Genomic DNA, 26255 nt, shown 5'->3' on the forward strand with positions numbered 1-26255 from the left:
TAGTCGTGCTATAGGAGTGGTCAGACACTTTTTGATAAAGTTGTGTGGGTAACCATTCCATATAGGCTGTCCTTTTTCTGATGTTCCAAGTTGTTGTAGAGTGTTTGTGTCCATCTGTAATGTTCTTACACAGCAACTCTTGTGAGAAATGGGGCTCTTAATTTTGGCAATGGAGCCCTTGGTTAGTGTGGGTTGTTTTTGGATAGACTTGCATTTCTAGTTGGTCGTGGTTTTCTCTCCTGATGAGGATATCCACGAAAGGGAGTGTGTTGTTACTTTCTTTTTCCCTTGTGAATTTTATTTCTTTGACAATATTGTTGATTGTCTCATGCAACTTTTTAATTACGATGGTATCTATATACCAGACCCATACTTTTGGTTTCTGTGTGGGAGTGCTTTAGTTTCTAGACAATTCATTAAGATCTTTGCTATGAATCTTGATCACCAGTGTTAGGCCTCATCTCAGGACTTCATTGTGAGTCACCACTCTTTCCCAACCAAATCCAAAACCACTAGGGAATACCTAGAAACTTGGCCTTCAGACAAAGCAGCCATCAATCAATGCACCAAGAAATCAAAATATTTCTCATAATTTCTTCTTTCTAATAGTATAGGGGTAGGGATAGATATTAGAAGCAGGATGACAGAAACACATTTAACACACATCATTCCCTGTAGATAACAAACACAATATACAGCAATACACTGTTCTGAAGTCCATGGTAGTTACACTATTATACCACAGTGAAGACAACTTTCAGGAGGATGAGACAGTTAAAATCGTTCTTCCTCCTTTCCACCCCAATTCTCTTTCTGCAGCAAGTTAGGTCTAAAAAGGACCACACTTATTAGACATTGCCATCTATGTTACTAAATGTTATGTGCCATAAGGCAACATCCTGCTATAGATTTTGGACTTATCTAAATCTACATGCTAGTAAGCTATAGACATGTGTTTAACTGGGAGATGCCCAGAATTGGTTATAAGATGGGTGGCTCTATAAATATTTTAAATAAATAAATAAAACTAGGTATACAGGATAACCAAAGCAAAGAGAACTTACTTATCCATATGGACTTGCCAATAAGCTTTACGAGTTACGTTCACCCAAGTGAAGTCTCCAGAATAATACTGGGAATCTGTTCCCCCCAAAAGCAATTCCCCTCCAGTTTGGCCTTTTGGATCCCTTGAAGAGATAATACACAAGTGCAGAAAGAAAGTAAAAATCAGTACAAACAAGGAGGTAACCTCTGAGCCACTATACTGAATTTACAGAAACAATGAAGAATAAAGAACACAAACAGAACAAAATGTTTACAAATCATGTAGGATCTGACATACTTTCATAGAATCCTAGCAAAGCAACATAATTAAAGATAACTTGAATGTTCCTTCTAGGATATCAACAACTTTGAAATCCTAACAACTCTCACTAGTAAGTCCAAACTGAATTCAGCAGAACTTGCTTCAAAGACAAGAGATATCTATTGGGCATTTATTATGTATATAATTGGGGGTCTGCTCTGATAGTTCAAGATCCTTCAAAAAGTTCCAAATCTGCATCTTTGTAGAAAGATCACTTTATTTAAAACTGTACGTAAAATGGGCATTGTCTCCTAAGAATATCTTTATTCACGTCTGTTGACAATGAGGCTACTGCTTTGAAAATGGGTGGGTCTTCAACTATTATGCTCTAAAAGCTGGCTACAAAGCAAGGGTGGACATAAAATTACACAATAAAGACTTCAGTCTACCAGTTTGAGGCTCACCTATTTAGATAAAAGGAAAATATGTTCTTTTCCAATAATCCCTGTTTCATTACATTATCAAAGAAAGGTGCTACTTTATCCACAGAAATCTTGGAGTATGCCATGCCGAGAATGCCATCAAATTTTGCAGCGATAAAAGTGACGCCAGGCTGCTTGGTAGCTTCACCAAACAACTGGTTCTGGACACACAGGTCGCCAATCTAATAGGAAAACCAACAGGAAGGAAGAAGTCAAAAACACATTTAAATCATATCTGAAAATGCCAATATTCATTTGATACACCTCAATGAACACTGTATGATATAGAGTAATCAAGATACAAATATCTAGAAATTCCTAAATGGATTGCTTAGTGTTTTGCACTCTATGTAGGATGACAGTATCATCTTAACTTAGCCACTTCCTTCAAATGAACTGGATGGCTATGCTGCTTTTGTTGGGAATTGTTGTTTAGCCAAACATCACGGCGCTAGTTTGACACCTGTCATGCAGAGAGATTTTACTGATACTCTTAGAGTTGAAGCTTCTAGGAAATATGGGAAACATCAAGCTCGTTGCATCAAAATAATATTTCTGGTCACTAGTCTCTCACTCCTCTTTCTTAAAGACTAGAGTTTTGAATTCTAAGAATTGGGACTTTTAATTTTTTGAATTAAAACTCCTGCTATCTTTTCCAAAGGTAGGTAAAACAAGATGAACCCATATCAGATGCTTAAAAGTGAAGAAAAAGCAGGATGTATTCATAATAAAATTATGAGTAAGGCAATAGCTTGACTGAAAGATAAATGATCCATGTTTTGCATGGCAGAGCTACATATTTGCTTAAAAGCATTCTTTTAATCCAACATTTCCCCATCACGAGTCTTCATCCCTTTATTTGCTTTTTCTGTTATAGATGTCTAAAAGCACAGTGGCAGTATTTAGAAAAAAATAAACCAAGCTTGTAAGGACACTTGAGTTAATTTCTTATGAAATAAGAAAACGGAAAGAAGTCTCTTTCAAAAAGTCTGAATAGCCTCTTATATTTATTTGTTTGGGATGGATTTCTTTTTTCTGAATAAGTAAGATGTTAAGTAAACATTTCCCTTTTAAAATAAGAAGATACAATCATGATAATTATACACTCTTTCAAATATTTCTCAGAATCACAACAAAGTAAAGCTAGTACTTTGACTAAAGAGTTGGAGCCTTTTATGACTTAAATAATGAAATGCTATCATTGTACTAACCGTTACAGTATCCTGGCTAAGATATCCCGAAAGGCTTCCAGTACCATAATGGATGGCAAAATCTGTACCATTTTTCACGTATGTGCTAGATTTTGAGGAATCATACTTATGATGTATTACTGCAGAAAGAACATAAGGACTGTAAGATGACCACATACATGAAACTAATGCACGGTTTGACTCTATGCTCTAAATAAAAATTATGGAGACTCAAACATAGATGTGAAAGACAAGATAATAGCCAAATTAATAGTACAGATGCCAAATTAATAGTACAGATAGCCCTCATTTAATGACCACAAGTTCAGCAACCATTCAAAGTTACAAGGGCATTGAATGAATGACACTTCTGGCCAGTGCTTGTAGTGATTACTGCAGTATCCCCTGCAATCCCGTAATTGCAATTCAGTTGCTTGACATCCAACACACAATTATGACATTGTAGCAAATTACAGTCAAGTCATCACTGTTTGCAGCCTTCACTGTAAGTTTTTAACAAGCAAAGTAAATGGGGAAGCCTGCAGGAGGTCAGAAATAACAGCCACGAGTTACTGCACCTAGCAGTGTTGTTGGATTTACCTAATGATGGCAACCGGAAGTGCCAGAAATGCTGCTGTTAAGTAGCATGGTCACGAGTCATTGTGCTTTATGTCCACATTGCTTAGCGACAGAATTTCCAGTCCCAATTACTGTCGAGGACTACCTATACTTTGCTCTTATAACACTTTTTAATTTGCTTTCTACACTGCAACAGACAGATGGGACCAATAAACAAAAGGGAAAGAGATATATTTTGGCTCACATCATTTAAGATCCAATAAGGAGATGTACTTAGTGAATTCTACTAATAATTCTGAATTCTAATTCAATCTTGTGATGAAAAAAAGCAGAGATAAGACATGAATACTTTCCCTCTAACTTAATAACACACACACACACACACACCCCGCAATAGACAGACATCTCTATGGCTTATTTTACCTAATTTTCAGAACTTAATCTGAAGGATTGAACTTTGGTTTAAAAACACTGGAGAAAGGCATACAAAATGCTTTATTTCAGCTACATGAAACTAAGGAACAGTTAAAGTTACACAATTTTAAAATACTCCACCCCAGTTATTAATCTGCATTGTTATACCTTTTCTGCAACATCTTAATTAGAGGAAAATAACTAGAACAAGTATTATTTGCCTTAAAAATATGGATCAAAGCCATGTTCTTTACTCAGTTCAAGTACTGCTTTATTCATGTCCACATAAAGAAAATCGATTAAATAGAACTAAGAAACCACAGTGGGGAAAAGTGGCTTTTAGAGTCTTTTATATTCCTTGTGAGAGTCAACATTTACAAGTTTATATCTGAAGTAGCTCTGCCCTTTTCAAGTGCCATCTGCTGATAAATATCTTCTAGTGAAAAGGTCCTCTTGAATTAAGGATATTTTTTTGAGTAGAGCAAATAACTATCAGAATGCAGCTTTTTATTTGGAATCATTAACAAAGGCTACTTTTTTAAAGTTCCCTAAGAATTCAGAAATTAAATGGAGAAGTCCAATTTGAGCTGTTAAATTAGGTTTGAAAAGAGTAGTGTGGGAATTGGCTAACTTGGCATATACAGTATTTTTTTCAAGAATCTCCAAATTTGAGAAAGTAGAATATGCACACAGGACTTGTAAAGAGAATTGAATATAATTTGAAACAGTTTACCTCCCATGTTGTTCACTTTTTTCAGCCCTATTCAACTCTGACCAAAATTATTTAATCATGCTCATCACCAAATTGAACCTTCTTCTTCAAACAATCGTCAGCTATCTTTAGCCCAGTACAATGGAAGTAGAGTTGTATTACAGTTTCATCAAGTTTGGTAATTTCAAAAAAGAATATAGAACATAGGATCTTATTGCAATGCTTAAATCTGAAGCTACAAATATGAAAGCGAATCTCTCTTTAACCTACATATTTAAATCATCTAATTAATTTGGAAGGGTGCATTGGCTTCACTTGTATGTTGTAACTCTCATCTTTTTAATCCAACAGGGTTGGGGGATGGGAGAGGCACAGAACAATTTGGAAGATGAGTTCATTATGATCTCTAATGGGGTATGGATTTGCTTCAGAAGATCATCACAACCAGAAAGTGCTCCATTTATTTCAGGAATTAGGAAAAACACTTCAGTTAATTCAAGAGACATAAGATATCTATCACAACCTTCAGCATTCAGGGAAAAACAAAACTGAACAATCAAATGAGGCATCACACATTGTGGAGAAACTGTGGAAACTCTACAAAATGAAGTAAAAAGCAGTACATATACACAATATGACAACAGCTAAAATTTCCACAATACATTAAAATAATGGCTTCATAAACCTCCAACAAAAGCAAAGTAATAAACATAAAAATACAAAAGAAACAATGGTATAGTGCTTGTTAACAGAATGTCTTCCAAAGTAATTATATCTTCAACAACTTCCTAAAATACAGCAGAAAAATACAGGGAGGAGGAATTGATCTTCATAGAGAATTGTTCCAGAGTATTATCATTACTACAGAAAAGCAGTGCCTTCTAACCGTGGGCACTTTTTGGAAGCCTGGGACTATGACTTCTCTCTCAAGGGTTGGTGGGTTGAGTCAGTTCTGGTTGGAGCGTATATATGGGATTTATCTAAATGTCATTCTGCCAGAAGTTAAAATTTCCCCTCCTTATAATATCCTCTTCCTAATCTCTTCCATTGGGTTGACCAACAACCTGGAATAGAACTGGAGGACACCCAGAGTTCAGCTCAAAGGAACAGAAGAACTCCAGATGCAGTGGTGGGATGCTGCCGGTTCGGACCAGTTCAGGTGAACCAGTAGTTCCGGCAATCAGTTGGCCCCATCCACCCCCCCCACTCTATCCTGTCCTTTATTTCCTGCTTTGTAACTCATCTCAATCATGTGGCACAGCTGACTCCCCCCCCCCGCCCCCGGTGTTCTACTTACCGTTGCTGACTTGGAAGGTAAGCAGCTGAGATTCTAAATGCTCCATTTTCAGTGCTGCGTGAAAGCGCCTTAGGCACGCGGACACGCGAAGTGCGCACACTCGTGCAAAGAGCGCGCTCAATGAACCGGTTGTTAAACCGGCAGCATCCCACCACTGTCCAGATGGATATATAGACACTGTATAAGTTGGATATAGCAGTTTCTGTATAAGAAATTCATTTCTTCTGAAGACTCCCTCAATTTTATAAACTGGATGGGCTCTTAGTTACATACCAGCAAAAGCTCAATAGCTGGGTTGAGAAACAGCACATAGACAAGCATGGTTTTCATATACTTTGCTGAGCAACAGAGAGGATTTTTCTTAGAATGTCATCCTATATTGTTAGAACATACAGGTAAATTTATAATCATATGGGATGGTCTTGTACAAATCAGCCATCTACAAGATTTTACGTAAGCAAGAATGGATACTTACAGCAGGCAATATCCAGGAAGCTACAATGAACAGATGGCACCCAGAGGTTTGATGAGCCAGTATCAAAGACTGTAGTAAACTTCTGTGGTGGAGTCCCAATACCTATCTCCCCATAATATTGTGCCTGAAAAAGAAAATAACATGCAAGGACAATAAATAACTAAGAATTCCTCCAGTGAGAGAGAGGGAAGAGGACCATTCCAAGCTGTTATACAACTCTATATAGATCCAAAATATTTATTTATTTATATTGATTTATTTTGTCAAGCAATTATAAGATAACAGGTATAAGTATAAACATAGTTATGAATACATGAAATGGGTACATATAAGAAAAACAAAACAAAACAATAGGACAGGGACGGTAGGCACGTTGGTGCGCTTATGCACGCCCCCTACAGACCTCTTAGGAAAGGGGTGAGGTCAATAGTAGACAGTCTAAGGCTAAAGATTTTGGGGTTTGGGGGAGAAACCACAGAGTCAGGTAGAGTATTCCAGACATTGACCACTCTGTTGCTGAAGTCGTATTTTCTGCAATCAAGTTTGGTGCGGTTTACTTTGAGTTTGTATCTATTGTATGCTCTTATATCGTTATGGTTAAGCTGAAGTATTCATTGACAGGTAGGACATTGCAATATATAATTTTATGTACTATACTTAGATCGGATCGAAGGCGGCGTAGTTCCAGGTTTTCTAGGTCTAGAATTTCAAGTCTTGTGGCATAAGGTATTCTGCAATGAGTAGAATATGCTTCATCCAGCTACACTGCCAACTACATTGTTCATTATTTTACAGAACATATGAACGTCAGGACACTTCAACTATAATCAAACTCAAAAATGAAGAGTAAAGTAAAAATAAATCTTTCTCACTTCTATTATTAAGATTTATAGGAAAAAGGGCAGTAATAAGAAAGGATACCCATCATTAGGATAGGGAGGTCTGAAAACAATGTGATACAACATTTTGACATCCAAAGTAAAAAAAAATCACAGTTAAGTGTTTTCTAATATTTTATGAACAAAAAGCATTATGTATGCACCCTGAGTTGTATAAAATAAAGATGGGATATGATAACAACAGCAGCAACAATCTATTCCCTCCATCCTAGAATGAATTGTTAACATCCATTTATGTGGAAGAAAAGACAAATAAAATTCCAGTCACTATGAAATAATCATTCATAAAAACTTGAAAAGCAATATACAGAGTATGATACCAACAATATTTGTAAAAAAAAAAAAAAACAAACAGACCAAAGGAAGACACCTTAATTCATTGCTTCAACAGGCTTCACTTCAAAATATTAGTAGCGTATTTTGCAATTATTATTTTTTCAGGAAAGAGTACGATCTTGAGCTTGTCCCTTTGTTGATTTTCCCCCTTTCTCAGCTCTCACACCCTTCAAATTAAATATTGCTTTATAATGTACTTTACATTTTGTTTAAGACCTTTGCTATTTATCCAAACATTTATGTGTTCAGAATCATCATATAACAAACTTCCATGCAAAACTGTGCTACTTTCAACAGCCTTCAACTATTAGCAAATGTATATTTCCTGCTAATTGTCTGGAATAGAACTGGCACAGCCAAAAGGAAACTTAGTCTGTTTGGCCGAGGTTCAATATGGAAAGGTCTTGTTCCCATGCTAAAATGACTCATTATAAGCTACACCTGTCTATATATTGTTATACAAAATAAAAGAAAGCTGTTTGCAAGGACTACTCAATAAAGAGTGGCCACATGTTGCTATTCACAATTGTTGAACTGTTTCTACATTCATTCATATCTACTTTTCTTTAAGAAAATTTGCAAAAAAGAACTACAACATACAGATTTATGCACACTGTAAATGTTGGCTGATATGAAGCGTAGGTTTCTGCTAAGTTAGAAATGTTTGTGCAGATTTCTCCAATGTAGTTGATCAAAGAACTGTAATAACAGAATGATAATAGGTAACTTTGGTCCCAGGGTGGATAAAAAACATTTTAAAAATAAATAAAATAAAATGGATTTTATTTTTATCAAATAAAAATATTAAAAAGTATTTAAATAAAATGCTTTTGGAGTAGAAATCTAAATCTAATATAGTTTTCTATTTAAGATACATTAATAATTTAGTTTATTCAGCATGAAGTGGAGCTTTGTTATGTAGCATGAGGCTGTATATTCTGCAATATTGGAACTGTCAGTGAGTCAACAGCAAGTCAGAAGAGGAGCCGCTGCGAACAGAGATGACAGTTGCTCTTTAAAAATTATGATTTAAATCGAGTTGATTTAAATCAAATCCACCCTTGCTTGGTCCAAATAAGTATGTTCCCTTGAGAGAAACATCCAGGCATATAGACTTCAGTAGCTAATACAATGCCAGTTTGGAATTGATTATACTCTAGTTAGGCAATTCCCAAACTGTCAATTTTGTCAAAGTAATCACTTCCATTGAAAATGAACATAGAAACATTGGACCAAATGTATAAATATAGTTCATAGCTGCTAACGTACACATGGTGTTTTATTCCCGTGCTTCCCATTCCAGCCACACAGCTGGTACATTATCTGTCCTCTACAGGGAGTCCTCAAATTATGACCATTCATTTAATGACTGCTCGAAGTTATGATGGCCCTGAAAACAGTGGCTTATGATGGTGCTCGCAGTTATGATCATTGGAATGTCTCCCCAGGCACAAAATCAAAATTTGGGCGCTTGGCAATTTGCCTGTATTTATGATGATTGCACTGTCTCAGGGTCACATAATTACTATTTAGGACCTTCTCAGAGGGCTTCCAACAAGCAAGTTCAACGAGAAAAACCCGATTCACTTAAAGACTGTGATGATTTGTTTAAATGGTCATAAAATTGGGCATGACTCATTTAACCATTGCATAACTTAGCAACGTTAAGTTCCAGTCCCAATTATGGTCATAAGTCAAGGAACACCTGTACTGAAAGTATCCCAATTGTTCTTGTGTATTTCTGCCTATCCATAAAATACATAAGTAAAATTAATACCTGTTAGGAATAACATAGGTTACCTAACGTGGTTTGGGTAAAATAATATATATAAACTATGATAGTGAATTTAAGTGTGTGTCACTTTAACTGCAAATCATGTAATTTTGGGTGCGGCTGTAAATCGCCATAAGAGGGAGCAAGAGAACTTGACTGATTGCTGGCTTACTGGATTGCTTGCTGACAATGATGGATTGTTAACTGCGTGTTCTTTGCTGTTGCTGAAGGAAGAAAAGAGGTTTTACTTCTTCATATCTCTACTGCGAAGAGATATATTACTGGACTGATATTTGTAAGTTTAATGACCTCTTTTTCGACACTGGATTTTGCAACTGAATAATCCCCGGACGGACTGAACTAGTGTATGATATATGGACTGTTTGACTATGCTATAAATCTTACTGGAATAAACTATTTAACTAGCACAGTGTATCTGTTTTACTGAGTGTAAGCTACAAAAACGTTTGTCTCACATATTTGCCTGCCTGCCTGACTGCCGTGCAGGTTCTGCTAGGGTGTATATCCCTAACAATACCAACAATTTTAAAACTATGAATAGGAGTAAAAATATGTCTTAAAAAAGCCTAAGAAGGAACAGAAATAAACCAAAGGATAGATTTTGGATTTAGATGGTTTCTTTGAGCCTCATATTTTTAGGCAAGATCGCTCACCTTTGTTCTTTCTTAATAGAAAGCTGCCTTTCTCCCCTGAACTAAAGTCTTTCAATTATGTTGGACTCCTATTCCTATAATTCCCATCCAAACAGATTAGATCCAAACAGCATTGCTGTAAATAAGATAGAAGTTAGTAAGCCAGAAAACGGAGAGCAAGAGATTATAAGGAGGAGGACCATATGGATCATGCCAGAATACGAAAAATATTAAGTCCAACGCCTGTGCTGGATTATCTGATGATTTTCTATACAATAAAAAGATATTGAAAGAACTAGATTTGGGGAAGAAATGATCGAGAATTCAAGAGACTGAGACAAGGAAACAAATTGTTCCTTTATCCTTTTATACCGTGTTTCTCATATAATAAGGCCGGGTCTTATTTTTTTTTGAGCCCCGAAAAAATCGCTAGGCCATCTTTTTTGGGGTGACTTAATTCCCCCCCCCCTTGCATCTTTGGGCGGGCGGCGACGGCTTGGATGTTGACCTCGGCGTTGGTGGGGCACTTCGTATCGGGGTCAACGCAGGCAGCACCCTATCCGGGTGTGCAACAAAAGTACTTCCTAACGGCAAGCCCCCCCACCATTCCCCCCCATTTTGCATGTTTTAATATAGGCCTTAATTTGGGGGGAGGTGCTTAATTTCATTTCATGCCTATAAAACATGCAGGGACTTCCTATCGGGGGAGGCCGTATTGTTGGAGAAACAGGGTACCATAATAGCAAAATCGAAAGAGATGTTAACTAGTATAGTGGCTGAAAAACTAGAAAATTTAGATGTGCTTCTTTGTTAGTCAAAAGTAAGATCTAGAAGATAAAAATAAAAATGGGAAATGAAAAACCTAGTTTTTAAAACTGATATGAGACAATAAAGATAGAATCTGCATTGTTTGATGAAATTACAGTTGAAACTACAACATAGGGTTTTTTTTGTTTCTGTAAAAATATGACATTAATCTAAGGAAGGAAATGATAGACACAGACTAAATCATGAATGGGAAGTTCATTTCAATGGCAACAATTAAAATACTTAAAAGCAATGGATTTTTTTGGTGACAACGAACAGTTATGAAAACTGAACAATGATAAAGGAAAGGAAGGAGGTAACCGTCTTAAAATTATGATTTTTAAAAAAACTTTTATTACAGCTACCACTGATTACAAGAAGAACGGATTGGTGCTGGTTCAAGTAAAATTGACTATTCTCATAAAGCAATGATTGGCCATGTTTTGGCCATGTGAGATGAAGACAGAAGAGAGAACTAGAGAAAACTATTATATGTGGTAAGGTTGTGAGAAATAAGAGAGGGACACAATGGATAAAGTGGATGGATGAGATTAAATACATCACTGGAATGTCCTTGGAAGAGCTACAAGTTATTATTAGACACGAGGCAAGATAATAAGCATTTATTCATGCAGTCACCAGATTTGATAGCCTCTAATCAACTATCATAATTTATTGCATAACCAAAAAAAAAAAAAAAAGCAACAAAAACAAAAACCCCAGGGCTTCACAACACTTCAAATTCAAAGGGAAGAAGGTTCTTTGACTTATACCAGGGCACTGATGCCAGAGTTGCAGAATGATCCTAGGGAAAGATGCAAATTTGGTTTAAAGAATTATTAATTGATATGTGTCCACCTATGTGTGTCCCGAAGTACTTATTTTTCTTTCAGATCTACAGCTCTGCACATCCCTATGGTACAAAACCGTGTTTTTGAGCTGTTAAATATATGAAGAAATAAAATGAAATGGAGAGGGGTTTTTTTGTTCTTCTGTTTTGACTTACCACTATTATTTAAGTTCCTTTGAATATGCACCACTTCAGAAAAGCACCAGAGAAACAAGCATTTCAAATACATTTGAAAATCGTTTTCCCAAATATGAATATCAGCTTCATCTTTCCCAGGTGACATTTCTAATATGTTCTAGCCCTGCAAGTCAAATGTTGACTAAGCATGGTTGATTGTGAAAGCCTCATTATAGTATTTTTTTTACCCTTGTGAACAACTGTGGGGGTAGGCTAGGTGTGGCTGAGACAGAACACTTTCAAACAGCTTCAACAAGATTGCTAAAGTTAGCTTATTTAGCAACTACACTGGTTTTTCAACAGCTTCAAATGAAAGACTTGCTAAGAAATCACCTGTAGTTCTATGGCATTTTGTATCATAAAAATTTGAATTTAGGGAAAGATGGGTCATGATGGAGTAACTAATGTTGGCACCAGTAATGCTTTACAGAAAGTTGATCTCTCACCAAAAGATTGCTGAAGCAGATGTTCAGCAAAGCTTCTCTCTGAAATAGTCATTGTGGTCTAAGAGAGAATTGGATGGCTTTATACATCTCACCCATCCCTGGTCTGATAAAGATCTTTGATCCCTGCTAAATGCAAATTTAATGAGTTTCTTGGGCTTCTAAACTGAGTTTTGATTACTTTGCACAAAGCAGTGAGATATGGAACATAGAGCAAGTTAGTTGGATATTCAATGAGTTAAGCAATGTAATATTGTACCATTTATTTAGGATATAAGTGGGAAAAGAACAGATTCCAGATTCATTATTCAACACATTTTAATGTAATTCTAAATTATATGATATTAATTCTTCATCAACTGAAGGAGCAATGGATTCTTTTTAAATGGAAATGGATATACCACAATTTCCCACATCCACAGAACTTGCTTTAAGGATTATCATTACAATTAAATCTCTGAAATTGTAGAAGAATCATGGTCAATGATTTCAGTCAAAGATCGGTATAAAACATAAAGCAGGTTTTTGTCTCTTATTTTATTAGAGGCTTATAGTGCAGCGTTCTCAAGTCAATCCACTGCATTTAGTTTTAATGAAGCAATCACTGTTATTCCCAGATCAGGAAAACATTCTACTATGCATTCAAACTACAAATCTATTTCCTTGATAAATCTAGAGACTTATTTTTAACAGCTATTTTGGTATACAGTATTCTTCCCGTTAAAGTGCATCCATCTTAGTCTAGGTTTATACAGGGCACTCAAGCTTTTGAGTTACATTTTAAATAAACAGCCAGGTAGATAAATATGTGCCTACTTTAATTCAAAATCTAAAACATACATGTTTTTGATTATATCCCTATTATTTGGAATTTATCCAATATCAAGAAGACATGGGAGTTGGCTAACATTATATAGCATTAGTAAGGTTGACTCATCCTTCCATTCTTTCGAAGTGGGTAAAATGGGGACCCAAATTGTTGGGGGCAATATGCTGACTCTGTAAACCACTTAGAGAAGGCTGTAAGCACTGTAAAGTGGCATATAAGTCTAAGTGCTATTGCCATTAGAAGGATAAATCTACACCTAGATTTGCAACAACATGTTGCCAATCTGTGTAAAATCTGCATTCTTCTACAAGGGGAGAAACATTTTGACAAATACAGTCAAAGATTTTGGAATTGTTCATTTTATAATAATTTCCAGGACCACTTTTGAAAATCCTGTGCTTATCAATTCTGAAGTTCTGAGGAATCTTGAATGCTATTGCATATGTTTGTATTTTTCTTTTTTGTTTAGCTTAAAATTGTGTAAAGAATGAAAAATTAAGAAGTATAGAGCCTCACCCATACAACGGAGAAGAAAAGACAGATATAGCAAATATGAAGAAGATTGTTGCAATAGTTTACATTTTTCCATTCAATTCAAAATTATAGATTTTTTTAGTAGGAGATTTGAAACCACTTCAGCAAAGGCAAAGGAGCTATGCCAGTAATGTTAGAGAAAACTGTTTGATGGTACATATATCATTTCTCTTATTCGTATTTCAAATGATAGCATGTCAGCTAATTTGGCGTGACAAACAGAAAAAAAAGCTTTTTTGGAGAAAAGTTAGTTTGTTATACTTGTATTTAAACTGCACATGATTACTTAGTGCACTTCAGATTGTTTTTGCCATTCTTCTGAAAAGCAAAGGTACAGAGAGCAATTTAGCAAGCTCTCCTTGTCTTGACTTTCAAAATTGCATTCCTGTGTGTAATAAGAGCAAAGCCAGCTTGTTCTGCAATTCTCATGCTTAAACAATAGGCAGATTTGGCATTTTCAGCGGATGCTGTGTGTTCATTCACCAAAGAATTGCCAAGGAGAAAGCTTTTACAACATGATGTCAGGATAGGTGTGGCTAATTCAAAGGTGAACTAATAATGTTTAAAAGCAACTTGTCCTGTAACCTAGGTACAAAGCATTCTTTTGTACCCTGATGGTGGTCTGAAGAGACTCAGAGGCAGATAGTGACTACAGCATGTGCATGTAGACCAGGGGTCCCCAACCACCGGTCCGCGGACCGGTACCGGTCCGTGGAACAAATCCTACCGGGCCGCTGGTTTGCTGGGCCCCGCCATCTTGTTTTGATGAAAAAGTGCTTCCGGTGAGCTTTTCCGGGTAGAAAGCTCACCGGAAGCACTTTTTCATCAAAACAAGATGGCGGCGCCCAGCTGATGCCGGTACCGGGCCGCGGCATAAAAAAGGTTGGGGACCACTGATGTAGACCAAAAGACCACATCAAAGCAAAGATGAATATTGAGACTCAAACATCATGCACTTGCTTCAATGCACGAGATATTCATTATGTCAAAAGCAAAATTTGCTATGCCTGCATGAAACATATGCAGACAAAAATAAAAATAAAATTAATTAACCATCGGAGATAATTTTTTAATTTATTATGAAATTTATTTGCCGCCTATCTTATTTCAGAGCGACTTAGAGCAATAATACTTATAGTCACCCATAATACTCTCAAACATCATCCCCCACTACAGATATTTTACACTATAGGTTTTTAAAGTAGGTAAACTAAACTGAAGGTAATCTGAACTGAAGATTACCTTTCATCTTCCTTAAGAAAAATGCAACACAAAGCAAAAATGTCAACATCAAACCCACTTCTCCTAATTACCTGACAAGTTCCTGAAATACAATGGTGTCAAGATTTTCAGCATCTTGCGACAATTTTAAAACCAGGCAAGTATTGAAGCAGCAATTATAAAATTTTATAATTTTGTTCACAGCAAATTGTATGGATGACTTGAACTCTTGTATTTTTAATTGTCCTTTGCTGCATTATCTTTTTTTTTTTGTTTAAATTGCTCTTCAAATATCTTGAAAGCCTTATGACTTGAATGGCAGATAGCAAATTAAAAAAAAGTAGAAAAGCAAGCAGAATACTGCCTGATCAGCCCTCTGTCTTATTCTCTCTAGAATCTCCACCCACTGGATGCATGAATAAGCAGAGGTTTTAGCAATGGGGCATAAAGATACCCAGAAATCTATTTGCACTATAAAGTACATGTGGATTTTGACAGCCTTCAGACCCTGTCGGTTGGGGAGACAAATTACCTTAGATCCTATGCAGATTCAAATGTGTATGAAGAAGAGCCAATTCCACTCTTGTAAATGAAGTATGACTACCGGTTGAAGAGCAAGTTGGTACTTGTTTTATATAAACATAATTGACAGTATGAGAAAGAAAGGAATGTGAACAGGTAATTTGTTCAGGATCTTACGGTTACGAGAGGTTTTAACATGGCTCTGGAATACCATGACTAAGCTATCTTGTTTTATGCAAATAACAGCAGCATAATGTTTGAGAATATACAGTAGTTGGCATTGGGCTTTGAGGCACTTTTTATTTCTACCTATATGTCACAGAAAGAGTGCCAGTTTAGGCTGATGTTCCCTTTGTCCCTACAATGGCATTCATCCCAATTAACTTCACAGCTGTCAACTCAATAATCTCAAAGCATTATGGGTTGGCCTATAAATTTACAAAAGCAGATTGTGAAGATATGCTTCAAAACACTTGATATAGGTATATTTATGGCTGAATATCATCTAAATCACTGTAAGTCTACCCTGGAAAGGTATCAACAAAGTCTTCAGGTAAAGATTTGGACTGTATATAATTGCCAAATGTGATTTAATATGCTACCTCCTTCTCTCCATTCAAGACAAAGACCAATTAAGTTTTTCCTAAAAAAAAAAAAAAAATACAGGGCAGGAACATATTGAGCAATTTTACTTGGTACATTTCACACATAAAGCTTGATTAAACAATTCCATACATTCTCGTAGAGCTCACTTGAAATTGGCAAACAAAACGACAACCACGGGAGAAGAAATATGTCTGATAAAATACAGGCAGCCATTCATTAAGCAACTGTTCAAAGTTACAACACCACTGAAAAAAGTGGCTTACGACCAACCGTTCCTTGCACTGATGACCATCGTGCTATTCCCATGGTTCTGGAATAAAATAATAATAATAATGCACTTGGCAACCAGCATGTACTTACAGTGGCTGGAGGATCTCAGGATCATGTAATTGCCATTTGCGATCTTCTCAGCTAGATGCAACAAGCAAAGTCAATGGGGGAAGCTGGATTTGTTTAACAACTACATGATTCACAACAACCATGGCAAAAAAAGGGGGGGGGGGTCAAATTGGGCGGGATTCACTTAAGTCCTTTGCTTAGCAACAGAAATGCTGGTCCCGATTGTAGCTGTCAGTCAAGGACTACCTGTGCTCAACTATTCCAAATTGGAGGTACAGACCATTTAGATCAGCTGTCTCAAACTCAATTTACCTGGGGGCCGCTGGAGGCAGTCTCTGGGTGAGGCTGGGCCGCATAAGGGATTCCACAAAAAATGTTGTTAAAAAAATATCCTCAAATGCCGCACTAATATTATACTTTCATATCACGGTAGGGGCCACAGGATATCGTCCTGCGGGCTGCAATTGGCCCGCGGGCCGTGAGAATGAGACCTCTGATTTAGATCCATAACAGATGATGGAGGGGAGGAGGGGGAGAGAAGAGAGACATGCTAGTTTTTTTTCCCTGGGTTCCAGCCACATCTGCAACTACTCATCTCTTCTCCCAACATACTGCTATTCTCCCGTATGCCTCGTAGGAATATTTAATGCTTTCAAAAGGAAGAGGAACCTCATCAACTTCACTGCAGTACATATCCCTTTCCTTCCCAGATCAAATAAGCAGAAGATTTTAATTAGCAGTTTAATAGAAAGCAGGCAGGCATCTCAGAAGCAGCAGCAAGATCACCAGGAAAATGGCAACAACTTAAAATTTAAGATATATTTATAGAAGGGCAAGGCATGTTTGGAAATGGGAACATTTTAGACTTCAAATTTTGTTTGTGAAAGATGACATCAGCCAAGTTGCCAGACACTATGACAGATATAGACAGACTTCAACAGAGATTTACAGGAGGAAACATGCTTTTTATTTAGAAATAAAATCTTTTGATACCCAACCCTGAGCTTCAGGGCATTATTAGCTCAAGAATAATAAAGAATGGTCTTTACTTGTAGCCGTTGGTTTTGTGGCGCCTTAGTCTCCCACATCAAAAATGACTGAATTTCTTTAAATGCTATGTTGTCAACCCATAACGGCACCTATCCATACCACTAGAGTTTAACAGAAAGAATTTCCAATACCACCTTTTCTCATATTAGGTGATACTAATATAATGGGACATTATCTGATTTCAACAGACAACCTGGCTGTTCCAGCATAACTGCAGTTTCATAAGGACTCACTCCCTCTGTAGCAGCTCCCCCTCCAGCAAAATACTATTAAGAGAGAACAATGATTTGTATTACGTAGGATTTGATAACTGGGAGAGCAGGCTTGGGAACTGGATGATGGGAAACCAAGAATTACTATGTGGAAATGACAGGTTGAAAAAGCCAAGTTCAATTAAACCAATCCCTAGTGAATACAAAACTTCAAAGCTGAAAAGACAGACCTACCGGACATATATCTAGACCTATTATATCCAGACTGCAAAAATCTGGATGACTACTAGATGGCAGTCAAGCGTTATCAGTTCTATGTATCTATGCTGCCATCTAGATTTTTGAAGAATAGATATGATTGGCCTGGATACACCAACCACTTGACTCTAATCATGTTTCCTCCCAATAAACCCTGCTGACTTCACTGGGACTTGGTCCAAGAAAGCCCACTATTCGTAGCAATCTTGGGATACCCAAAAGTTACCGAGATTCACTCAAGAACTCAATACATTGACCTCCTTCTAATGAAACAGGTGTGCCTGAAATTGCTACTTTTGCCAGTCATATAATTAATACATGCTACAAGTTGAAGTGGTTATTTTTGAAGAGTTTTTTTTTAAAAAAAAACACTCAAAACCATAAAGATACCATTTGCTACTTGAAGAAGTGCAGAAGTCAGTTTTGTTTAAAGTTGTTTATTTCAAAGCAAAAAATTCCAATTGGTTGAAAATCTATCAAATGATGGCCTGCGTTGTTAATTGCATTTTGCAAAACATAAATGTCCATCCTAAATTATTATATATATTCTGATTATTTTCTCCAATGGTTTCTGTATTTTTTCAGACAGAGGTCTGCTTATGGTTTGATACAATTCCACGTTTATAAGATACATCTGATTTTATTTATGCAGAAGAGTTAGGAACCTGCTCTTCTGCAAAAGCTTGATAGACTTGCTCCATAATGGAACTAATTGCTGAAGTTCCCTGATACTAACCAGCCAAGTGTTCAGCATATTCAAATGCTGAACCTTCTGCATGAAGCAGGGTGCTGGCCTGTAGGATATTCCCTCCAATTTGATAGCTTGGCTTGCAATTTCTTCTAAACCATGATTTAAATGCTTTGCTGAATAAACTACAATAGACGGGCCTCCATAGTAAGCTAAACTATAAACCATAATGACTATTTGCACAGCACATTAAGCCAAAACCAAACAAACTACATTATACTTTAGTGTCTTCTGTAAAACGAGCCCCTCATTCTATCCAGCTTATAGGATGGGTTTCCATAAACTGCAAGCCATAATGTGATTATTTTGGGAGCGTATGCTGTTTAAACCCAACTACTATGGCTTATTCTACAGATTTTAAAGTATGGCTTAATGTGATGTTTAAACAGTTACACAGGAAAAATATATTTTAAACAACATTAGTTGTCACATGTATTTATATATCCAACAGTTCACTGTGGCTTAAAGTTGCAGTCTCTAATCAAAGTGTTTTATCAGCAAATTCCAATTACCAATTTAACTTGTGGGGTGTCAAAAACGGATTGGGTTTTAACCAGGGTATTAGGAGATAGCCTAGCTTACCCTAGTTTAGAAAACTGTGGTTGGTCTTATCCATATATCTATTTTTTTTCACTGACAAGGAATTCAAGAATCACATGACTCAAAAGCATTCATATACCATCTGAGATCTAATTAGTCATTAAAAAAATTATCATAGACACAGAACTTGAATACAGTTTTCCTTTAACTATTGCCTTGCTGATAAACTTTTGAGTTGTATCTTTTGCTCAACAGGAAACTGGATGAGGAAACTGGATAAATAAACATAGAACAAAGAGTATATAAATTAAATAAAAATAAAATAGAATAATTTAATGTTGCCTTGCAAATAATATTTTTAAAAAATTAAAGCAGAAACAGGAAGACGCTGTTCACTGCAGCTACACTCGTTTTCATTTTGAGAAACACCAACCAGATGTCAAGCACCAGTAGTGTGACTTTCTTTGAACCTGGAAGAAACTACCAAGGAGTTATTACATTCCAGGTACAATGTCCAAATGCAAATGATTGTCTGCCTATTTTCCATTAGGAAAGAAATTAAAATTCCAGCTGTAAAACTGTATTAAGAAGATATAAGTGCACATATTTTATAAACATGCTTTTCTGATCAAGTGGAAATCACAGCAGTGGTGTCAAAATGACAGAGAATAAGAAGATTTTACACAGAAAATTTGCACTTCTACTTTGGTCCCAGGTTTTTCTCCTTCCTAAATTTAGCCATTTCACTGGATCAGTTCTCTTTTCAACTGGAGTATCTTTTGAGTGAACTTTGTTCCCCAAATGTCAGAACCGTAAGAGTCCATATATCCATATTCTAATTACTTTCATCTATTACTTCATACCTCTCCTATACCTTTATTTCAATAGCATCTTTGGCCCTAAGCAAATCATGAAGTTGTCTCCCACGTAGATGTGAGGTGTTTTTTTTTTCTGTAGAAAATTAGCCTGAAATATTCCCACAAAACGTTTCTGTGAGAATATTTTTCACAAGGAAATGACACACTTTGGGATTTATGAGATAGTAGGGTGGATGGCCCACATTCCAAATTTGCCTAAAGGAATGAAGCTGAGCATGCGCAGCAAGAGCTATGAAACAATAGTTGCTGGATACTCTCAAACTGAAGCGCAGATCACCTAACCATTACAGATAGTTGTGCAACGGAAGGACACCAACTGGTCTACATAGGCATGAAGACTCATTAATTCAGCATTCTATGTCACACAGTAACCAATCAGATCCAGGAAGACCGAGAAGTTGATAAACCTCTTCTACCACGGCTCTTTAGCCATGGGTATTTATTAAATTTATATACCGCCCATCTCACTATCCAAAATATTTGAAGTATGCTGTCCACGAGGCAGGAGTTAAGAGTACAGTTCTTAATACTGGTAGCTGTTGATATATTTGTACAGCCCATTAATTTGCCTAGCCTGGTGTACTGTGATATCACATCAATTCTTCTCATAGCTAGGAGACCAAAACCAATAAAGACGATAAAAGATGAGGATACTGCCACCCTACTTACATCCATGTAATTCTTCAGAGCCTCTGGGGTAGGTATTTCTGCACCAGGACCCCCAAATTTATACTTCAGCATTTGTCCCAACTCAATCAAGTCTTGGATATCGGTCCCATATTCATTGTAGATGCTACGCATGGAAGGGAATTTCTTCAGTGGGATTCTGTTCAGGAGAAATTATTAAACAACAACAAAAAGAAACACATTAGCCACAGCAATTTTCCTTGGTGTCCTCTTTTTCCTGTAATTCTTCAGGAAGAATCAGTATATGGCCATTGCTAGCACAGTTCACATTCACAACACAAGATAAGTTTTTAGGTACAAGTAGCCCTCGACTTATAATTCAAACTTACAACAGCATTGAAAAACGTGACTAAGAACTGGTCATCACAGAATGGTCACAGCTTTCCCCATGGTCACATGATCAAAATTCGGGAACTGCCATGCATTTCCAATGGTTGCAGCATCCCAGTGATTGCCATTTGCAATCTCATTGTGGGGAAGCCAGAGTCGTTTAATGACCATGTCATTCACTGAACTGCAGCAATTCACTTAACAACTATGGCACTAAAGGACATAAAATTAACAACCTTACTTAGAAATGGAAGTTCTGGTCCCAATTGTGCAGGTAAGCCAAGGACTACCCACAGCATAGAAACAATAGTTTTCCTTTTTTTTTTATATCTAAACCTAACTATCAAGCATCACTTTGTCTAGTAGACACATTCTCCACCAGGATTTACTGGCATAGATCTTGTGAAGTTAATGGAGCCTTGCTAGTTTACCCTTCAGTAATTATGGGAACCTCCGGACAGATCAGGGTTTTAAAGCTTCATTACTCCCTTTTATTAACTTGTATTTGCTAAAAGTCCAACCTCTGAAAGCTTCTAATTACTTCGGACTGACATCTTTAATCTGTTATTTTAAAGTTAAACATTACTTGGAAGGATAAAATTCCCGAAACCTCAAAAATAGGCATTATCTAAAGACCAAAAGGCATCCTCCTGACCTACAATCTGTTTGATGTTATGCTTAACCCTCATATCAAAATCAGCACTATATATTAAGTTATACTATTATGCGATATCAAAACCAGCTAAAATTATCAACAAGTTTAACAGGAACCAACAAATTTAAAAGACAGAGAAATCAAGTTGTCTTTATGGTGTCCGGAAAGTAGGGGGAAGAGTTTTAGTTAAGTGGTATTATTCACATTTTAAAATGCAGGCACACTCCTCAATGAAAGAAGCCCAGATCTAACTGGAAATAATTTTAGGCATTTATTCTGTACAGTAGTAAATATATGTTCAAACATAAGAGTTCAATGGTGCTTAATCTCATAAATGAGAATCAGACTGCAAACTTTAATTACTACATTTACCCCTCCTGGTTTTTCATTAGTGTCAGCAAGTTCCAATGGCACTGCTTTTTGAAATCGAGTCCATAAACTTTATGTGATATTGGAAACCAGCCATTATATGTTGCCTTCAAATTGGGCCCTATATCCAGATTATCCCTTTCTCCAGCAAGTAGCAGAAGGTTTTGAAAAATGGATGCTATCATCATCTCATTACACTTCTTTTTGAAAGCACCCAATTGTCCAGGCCTATCAGAGACTTTGGGGAAAGAAGAATAGGCACTTTCTTCTTTCCCAATCAGTACTAATGCTAAATATCTGATTAATAATATTTTAAAAACTGCTCAGTTAATCAAAATAAGGATTTTTGATTCCTTATTAGAAAAAAACACTTGCATCAAATACTGGATGCTTGTGCTAATCACAGAATACATTAAATTTCAAACTTTAGTATTTCACTCAAATTACATTATGTTTAAACAAAATGCCAGATGTTAAGGTTTTAAAAACAGATTTCACAAACAAGCATGGTTATCTCATTCCTGGAATGCCACATCAGCCTACAATGATGTATTAGGCTAAAAAGTAAAATTGAATTAGATGTAAAAGAAATAAACAGTGTCATATCAGCGACAGAGTATTTTCCTAATTCCTGCAGACAGCAAGGAAGAGTTATAGACTCTGCTCAGGGTGACCTTTCTTGCCAATGGAGACACCTAAATATAACTTAACTGTGCTCTTAACTTTGCAACCCACATATGCAGAATTAGGGTGGAACAGTGCTCTCTCCTATATTCTAAGAAATAATTCTGCACTTAAAAATAAACTGAAGTATTAGCTTTATGGAATATCTAAGCATAGTTATATTATTCATCTGACCAGCATGTATTTCAACACTACCAGACACATAGGTGGTACTTTCTACCATTAAAATACACCACCACTAAAGTAATGATTGTGTTAATTTTTAGGGTAGTGCTATCTTTAATAGGGTTTGTCTGATGCATACATAAAAGCAAGAAGATATGTGACTCAAGAGGGGGTGGGGAAACTATTTTGTGGCAGCTGGGGTTAGAAATATGTTTTTAAGATGAAATTTATCTTTACAGATCCAATCAGTAGGCAGCTACTGTACTATTCACTTGGACTGTTCCTCTTGCCATTTTTTGATAAACTAAATTAATCTCTGCTCAAACATTAAATTCTCCCACCCACCCCAAATGAAAGACAAGTCTTTTAACATTTATGCAATTCAAGTTTGCATCCTTTTTCATCCTTAAACCACAAACTAGAGAAACAATGTCCATCAGATGACAACAACTTCAAAATTATTGAACAAGTGCACATGAGTAGACTGGGAAAATGTTTCCCTTCCCATCCCCAAGTGCCTAATGGAAAAAAAATCAATGTATTAGATACAGATAATAAGAGTTGGAAGGGACCTTGTAGGTCATCTAGTCCAACTCCCCTGCCCAAGCGGGAGACCCTACACCATTTCTGACAAATGGCAGTCCAATCTCTTCTTGAAAGTCTCAAGTGATGGCGCTCCCACAACTTCTGAGGGCAAGCTGTTCCATTGGTTGATTGTTCTGTCAGAAAGTTTCTCCTGATTTCCAGGTTACATCTCTCCTTGTTCAGTTTCCATCCGTTATTACTTGTCTGGCCTACAGGCGCTTTAGAAAATAGCTTGACCCCTTCTTCCTCTCTGTGGCAGCTCCTCAAATATTGGAAGACCACTATCATGTCTTCCCGGTCCTTCTCTTCACCAGACTAGCCAAGCCCAGTTCTTATAACCGTTCATTGTATGTTTTAGCCTCCAGTCCCCTAATCATCCTGGTTGCTCTTCTCTGTACTTTTTCTAGAGTCTCAACATCTTTTTTATAATGTGGTGAACAAAACTGGATGCAGTACTGTAGGTGTGGACTTACTAAGGCTTTATAGAGTGGTATTAGTATCTCACTTGATCTTAATTGTATCCCTCTGTTAATGCAATTTAGGATTTCATTGGGTTTTTTGGCTGCTGCTGCACACTGCTGGCTCATATTTAGCTGGTTGTCCACTAAGACTCACAGTTACTGCTACTGAGCCTGGTTTCACCCAATCTATATGTGTACTTTTGGTTTTTCTTGGCTAAGTGTAGGACTTTACTTTTCTCTACATTGAATTTCATTTTGTTAGATATGGCCCAGTGTTCTATTCTGTCAAGATCCATCTGGATCTTGAGCCTATCTTCTTGGGTGTTAGCTATTCCTGCCAGCTTAGTATCACCTGCAAATTTGGTAAGTTCCCCTTCTATTCCCTCATCTAAGTCATTAATGAAGATATTGAAGAGTACTGGGCCTAAGACGGAACCTTGTGGCACTCCACTGCTTACTTCCCTCCATGTAGACTTAGACCCATTAAGGACTACTTGTTGAGTACGGTTTGCCAGCCAGTAGCGAATCCATCTAGTGGTGGTGCTATCTATTCCACATCTATTACATTATGGCTGACTTTTGGCAAATTTCAGAAGCATAGTAATATCAAGAAAAGTGCATGGGTTCATGAATTGGAAGGTGAGAAACAAGTGTTCAAAGGCTACAAAGTGGGGGGGGGGGGGAACCACAACAGAAACTGCAAAAATCTCTTGCATGCTGCTGACATCATTAACAGCTTGCTTACAATATTAACATAACCTAGGGTTTTGGCTTGTGTTTTTTAAATTGGAGCCAACTTTTGCAACCTGGTGCCCTCTAGAAAGGCTAATCTTCAACTTGCTATCACAAGACCATCCGGGAAGGTTTTAGCTTAGTTAAAAGAGTCCTTGGGGAGGTTTCCTCAATATCTTTAGGTTAGATCAAGTATATTGATAATTGATCAGAATTTTCGGAAGCAGGGGTGCAGTTCTGAAAGAAGTCGGGCAGTAAGGAAGATCAGCCACCGATTCCAGAGGATACTCTCCTGCACTCCCGTTTCCTTTCAAACAAATTGTCCACATTCAAATCCGCTTAGAAAAAAATAACTTTTTTTTTTGCTTCTTCAACATAGCATCCAATCCAGAGGCTCTTCTAATTCCAATCAATCGATGCCTAAAGGTCGGCAAAAGTTAAAACTCGATGGCTGCTTTTAGGCACATCTCCCCAGAGGAATGAAAGGATCCGGAAGAGACTGACTGAAAGGTACCCACAGCAACAGGGGCCACAACAAATGGAGTCCCATGCCTTGAAAAATGCAGCCTCGGTTTCTTTCAGCTCCCATGCCCGTTTGCAAAACTACCACCCCATCCTCCCACTCAGGGATCCTCTAGCCCCAAGAGAAAGCCGATCCTCACCTGATCAGCGCCGAACAAGCAGCCACCAGAGAGGCGAGCAATATTAAATTGCGAAGCCCCATCATAGCAAGACCGAGCCGGATCAGGATCTACTGCGAAAAACACCACAACTCGGGATCTGCTGAAGATGACTGAGCAGCCCCAACCGCGTGACTGCTTTATCAGCTGACCGAGCCTCACTTTGCAACTCGGGAGCATGTGATCGAGAAGGAGGCGGGGCTGGATTTAACCCTCTAGTTAGCTGGCCTCAGACCCGGGAGGCGGATATAGACTAATTCCACCGCCGTCGGGAAAGGTTGATGCTTCTGAATGCTGAGCGTGCCCGCACATCTCCTCCTTTGGGCAACCGGCTGGGTGGGTGCTGAGAAGGGCATTCTGTGTGGAGCACGCCCACGCTGAAAACTGGCTCCGTAACCCGTTTAGCGAGAAATGAGTCCTTTTAAAGTGGCTTCTTCGAGGTTATCGTTTTGTCACTCTTCAGTGCCTTTCATTTACACGTGCTATTACACGCTGCCCTACACGTATATTTCCCCATAGTGTTGCTGGTTGACTACTTCATCCAGCCAAGTTGTTGGGGAAGGAAGGGATTCCGTCATCACTAGCCATGAGTTACAGGAGCTCTAAAGCTTGTTCAGTACCCTCTGGGGCTTAGATCACTGGGTTCAAGTAGTAGCCTAGAAGCTAGGATGGGGTACAACTAGACATGTGACGAGTTTTCCTCAAAGACTTCTGGAAGTTGCAGCGGTCCCCTCAGTTGTATCAAGTTTGCTCGCTTGTTATTGTTTAGCTCACTG

The 26255-nt window shown here is 37.3% G+C and overlaps 1 protein-coding gene across 1 annotated transcript in view; it reads right to left on the bottom strand.

The window, feature by feature from the left end:
- The window catches only part of CTSD (cathepsin D), a 31763-nt gene extending 6169 nt beyond the window's left edge, over positions 1-25594 (bottom strand). Inside the window, exons 1-6 of the mRNA XM_026668249.2 lie at positions 25462-25594; positions 20801-20957; positions 6456-6579; positions 3000-3118; positions 1771-1970; positions 1065-1187 (exon numbers count right to left, since the gene is read on the bottom strand). Of these exons, the coding sequence (XP_026524034.1) occupies positions 1065-1187; positions 1771-1970; positions 3000-3118; positions 6456-6579; positions 20801-20957; positions 25462-25526 (788 nt within the window). The 5' untranslated portion in view covers positions 25527-25594. The remainder of the gene's footprint in view (positions 1-1064; positions 1188-1770; positions 1971-2999; positions 3119-6455; positions 6580-20800; positions 20958-25461) is intronic.
- Positions 25595-26255: the final 661 nt, after the last annotated feature.

The sequence above is a fragment of the Notechis scutatus genome, chromosome 1, assembly GCF_049901735.1.
Source record: "Notechis scutatus isolate UNSWTSFEM ecotype Mainland chromosome 1, rNotScu1.2, whole genome shotgun sequence".
Lineage (NCBI taxonomy): Eukaryota > Metazoa > Chordata > Lepidosauria > Squamata > Elapidae > Notechis > Notechis scutatus.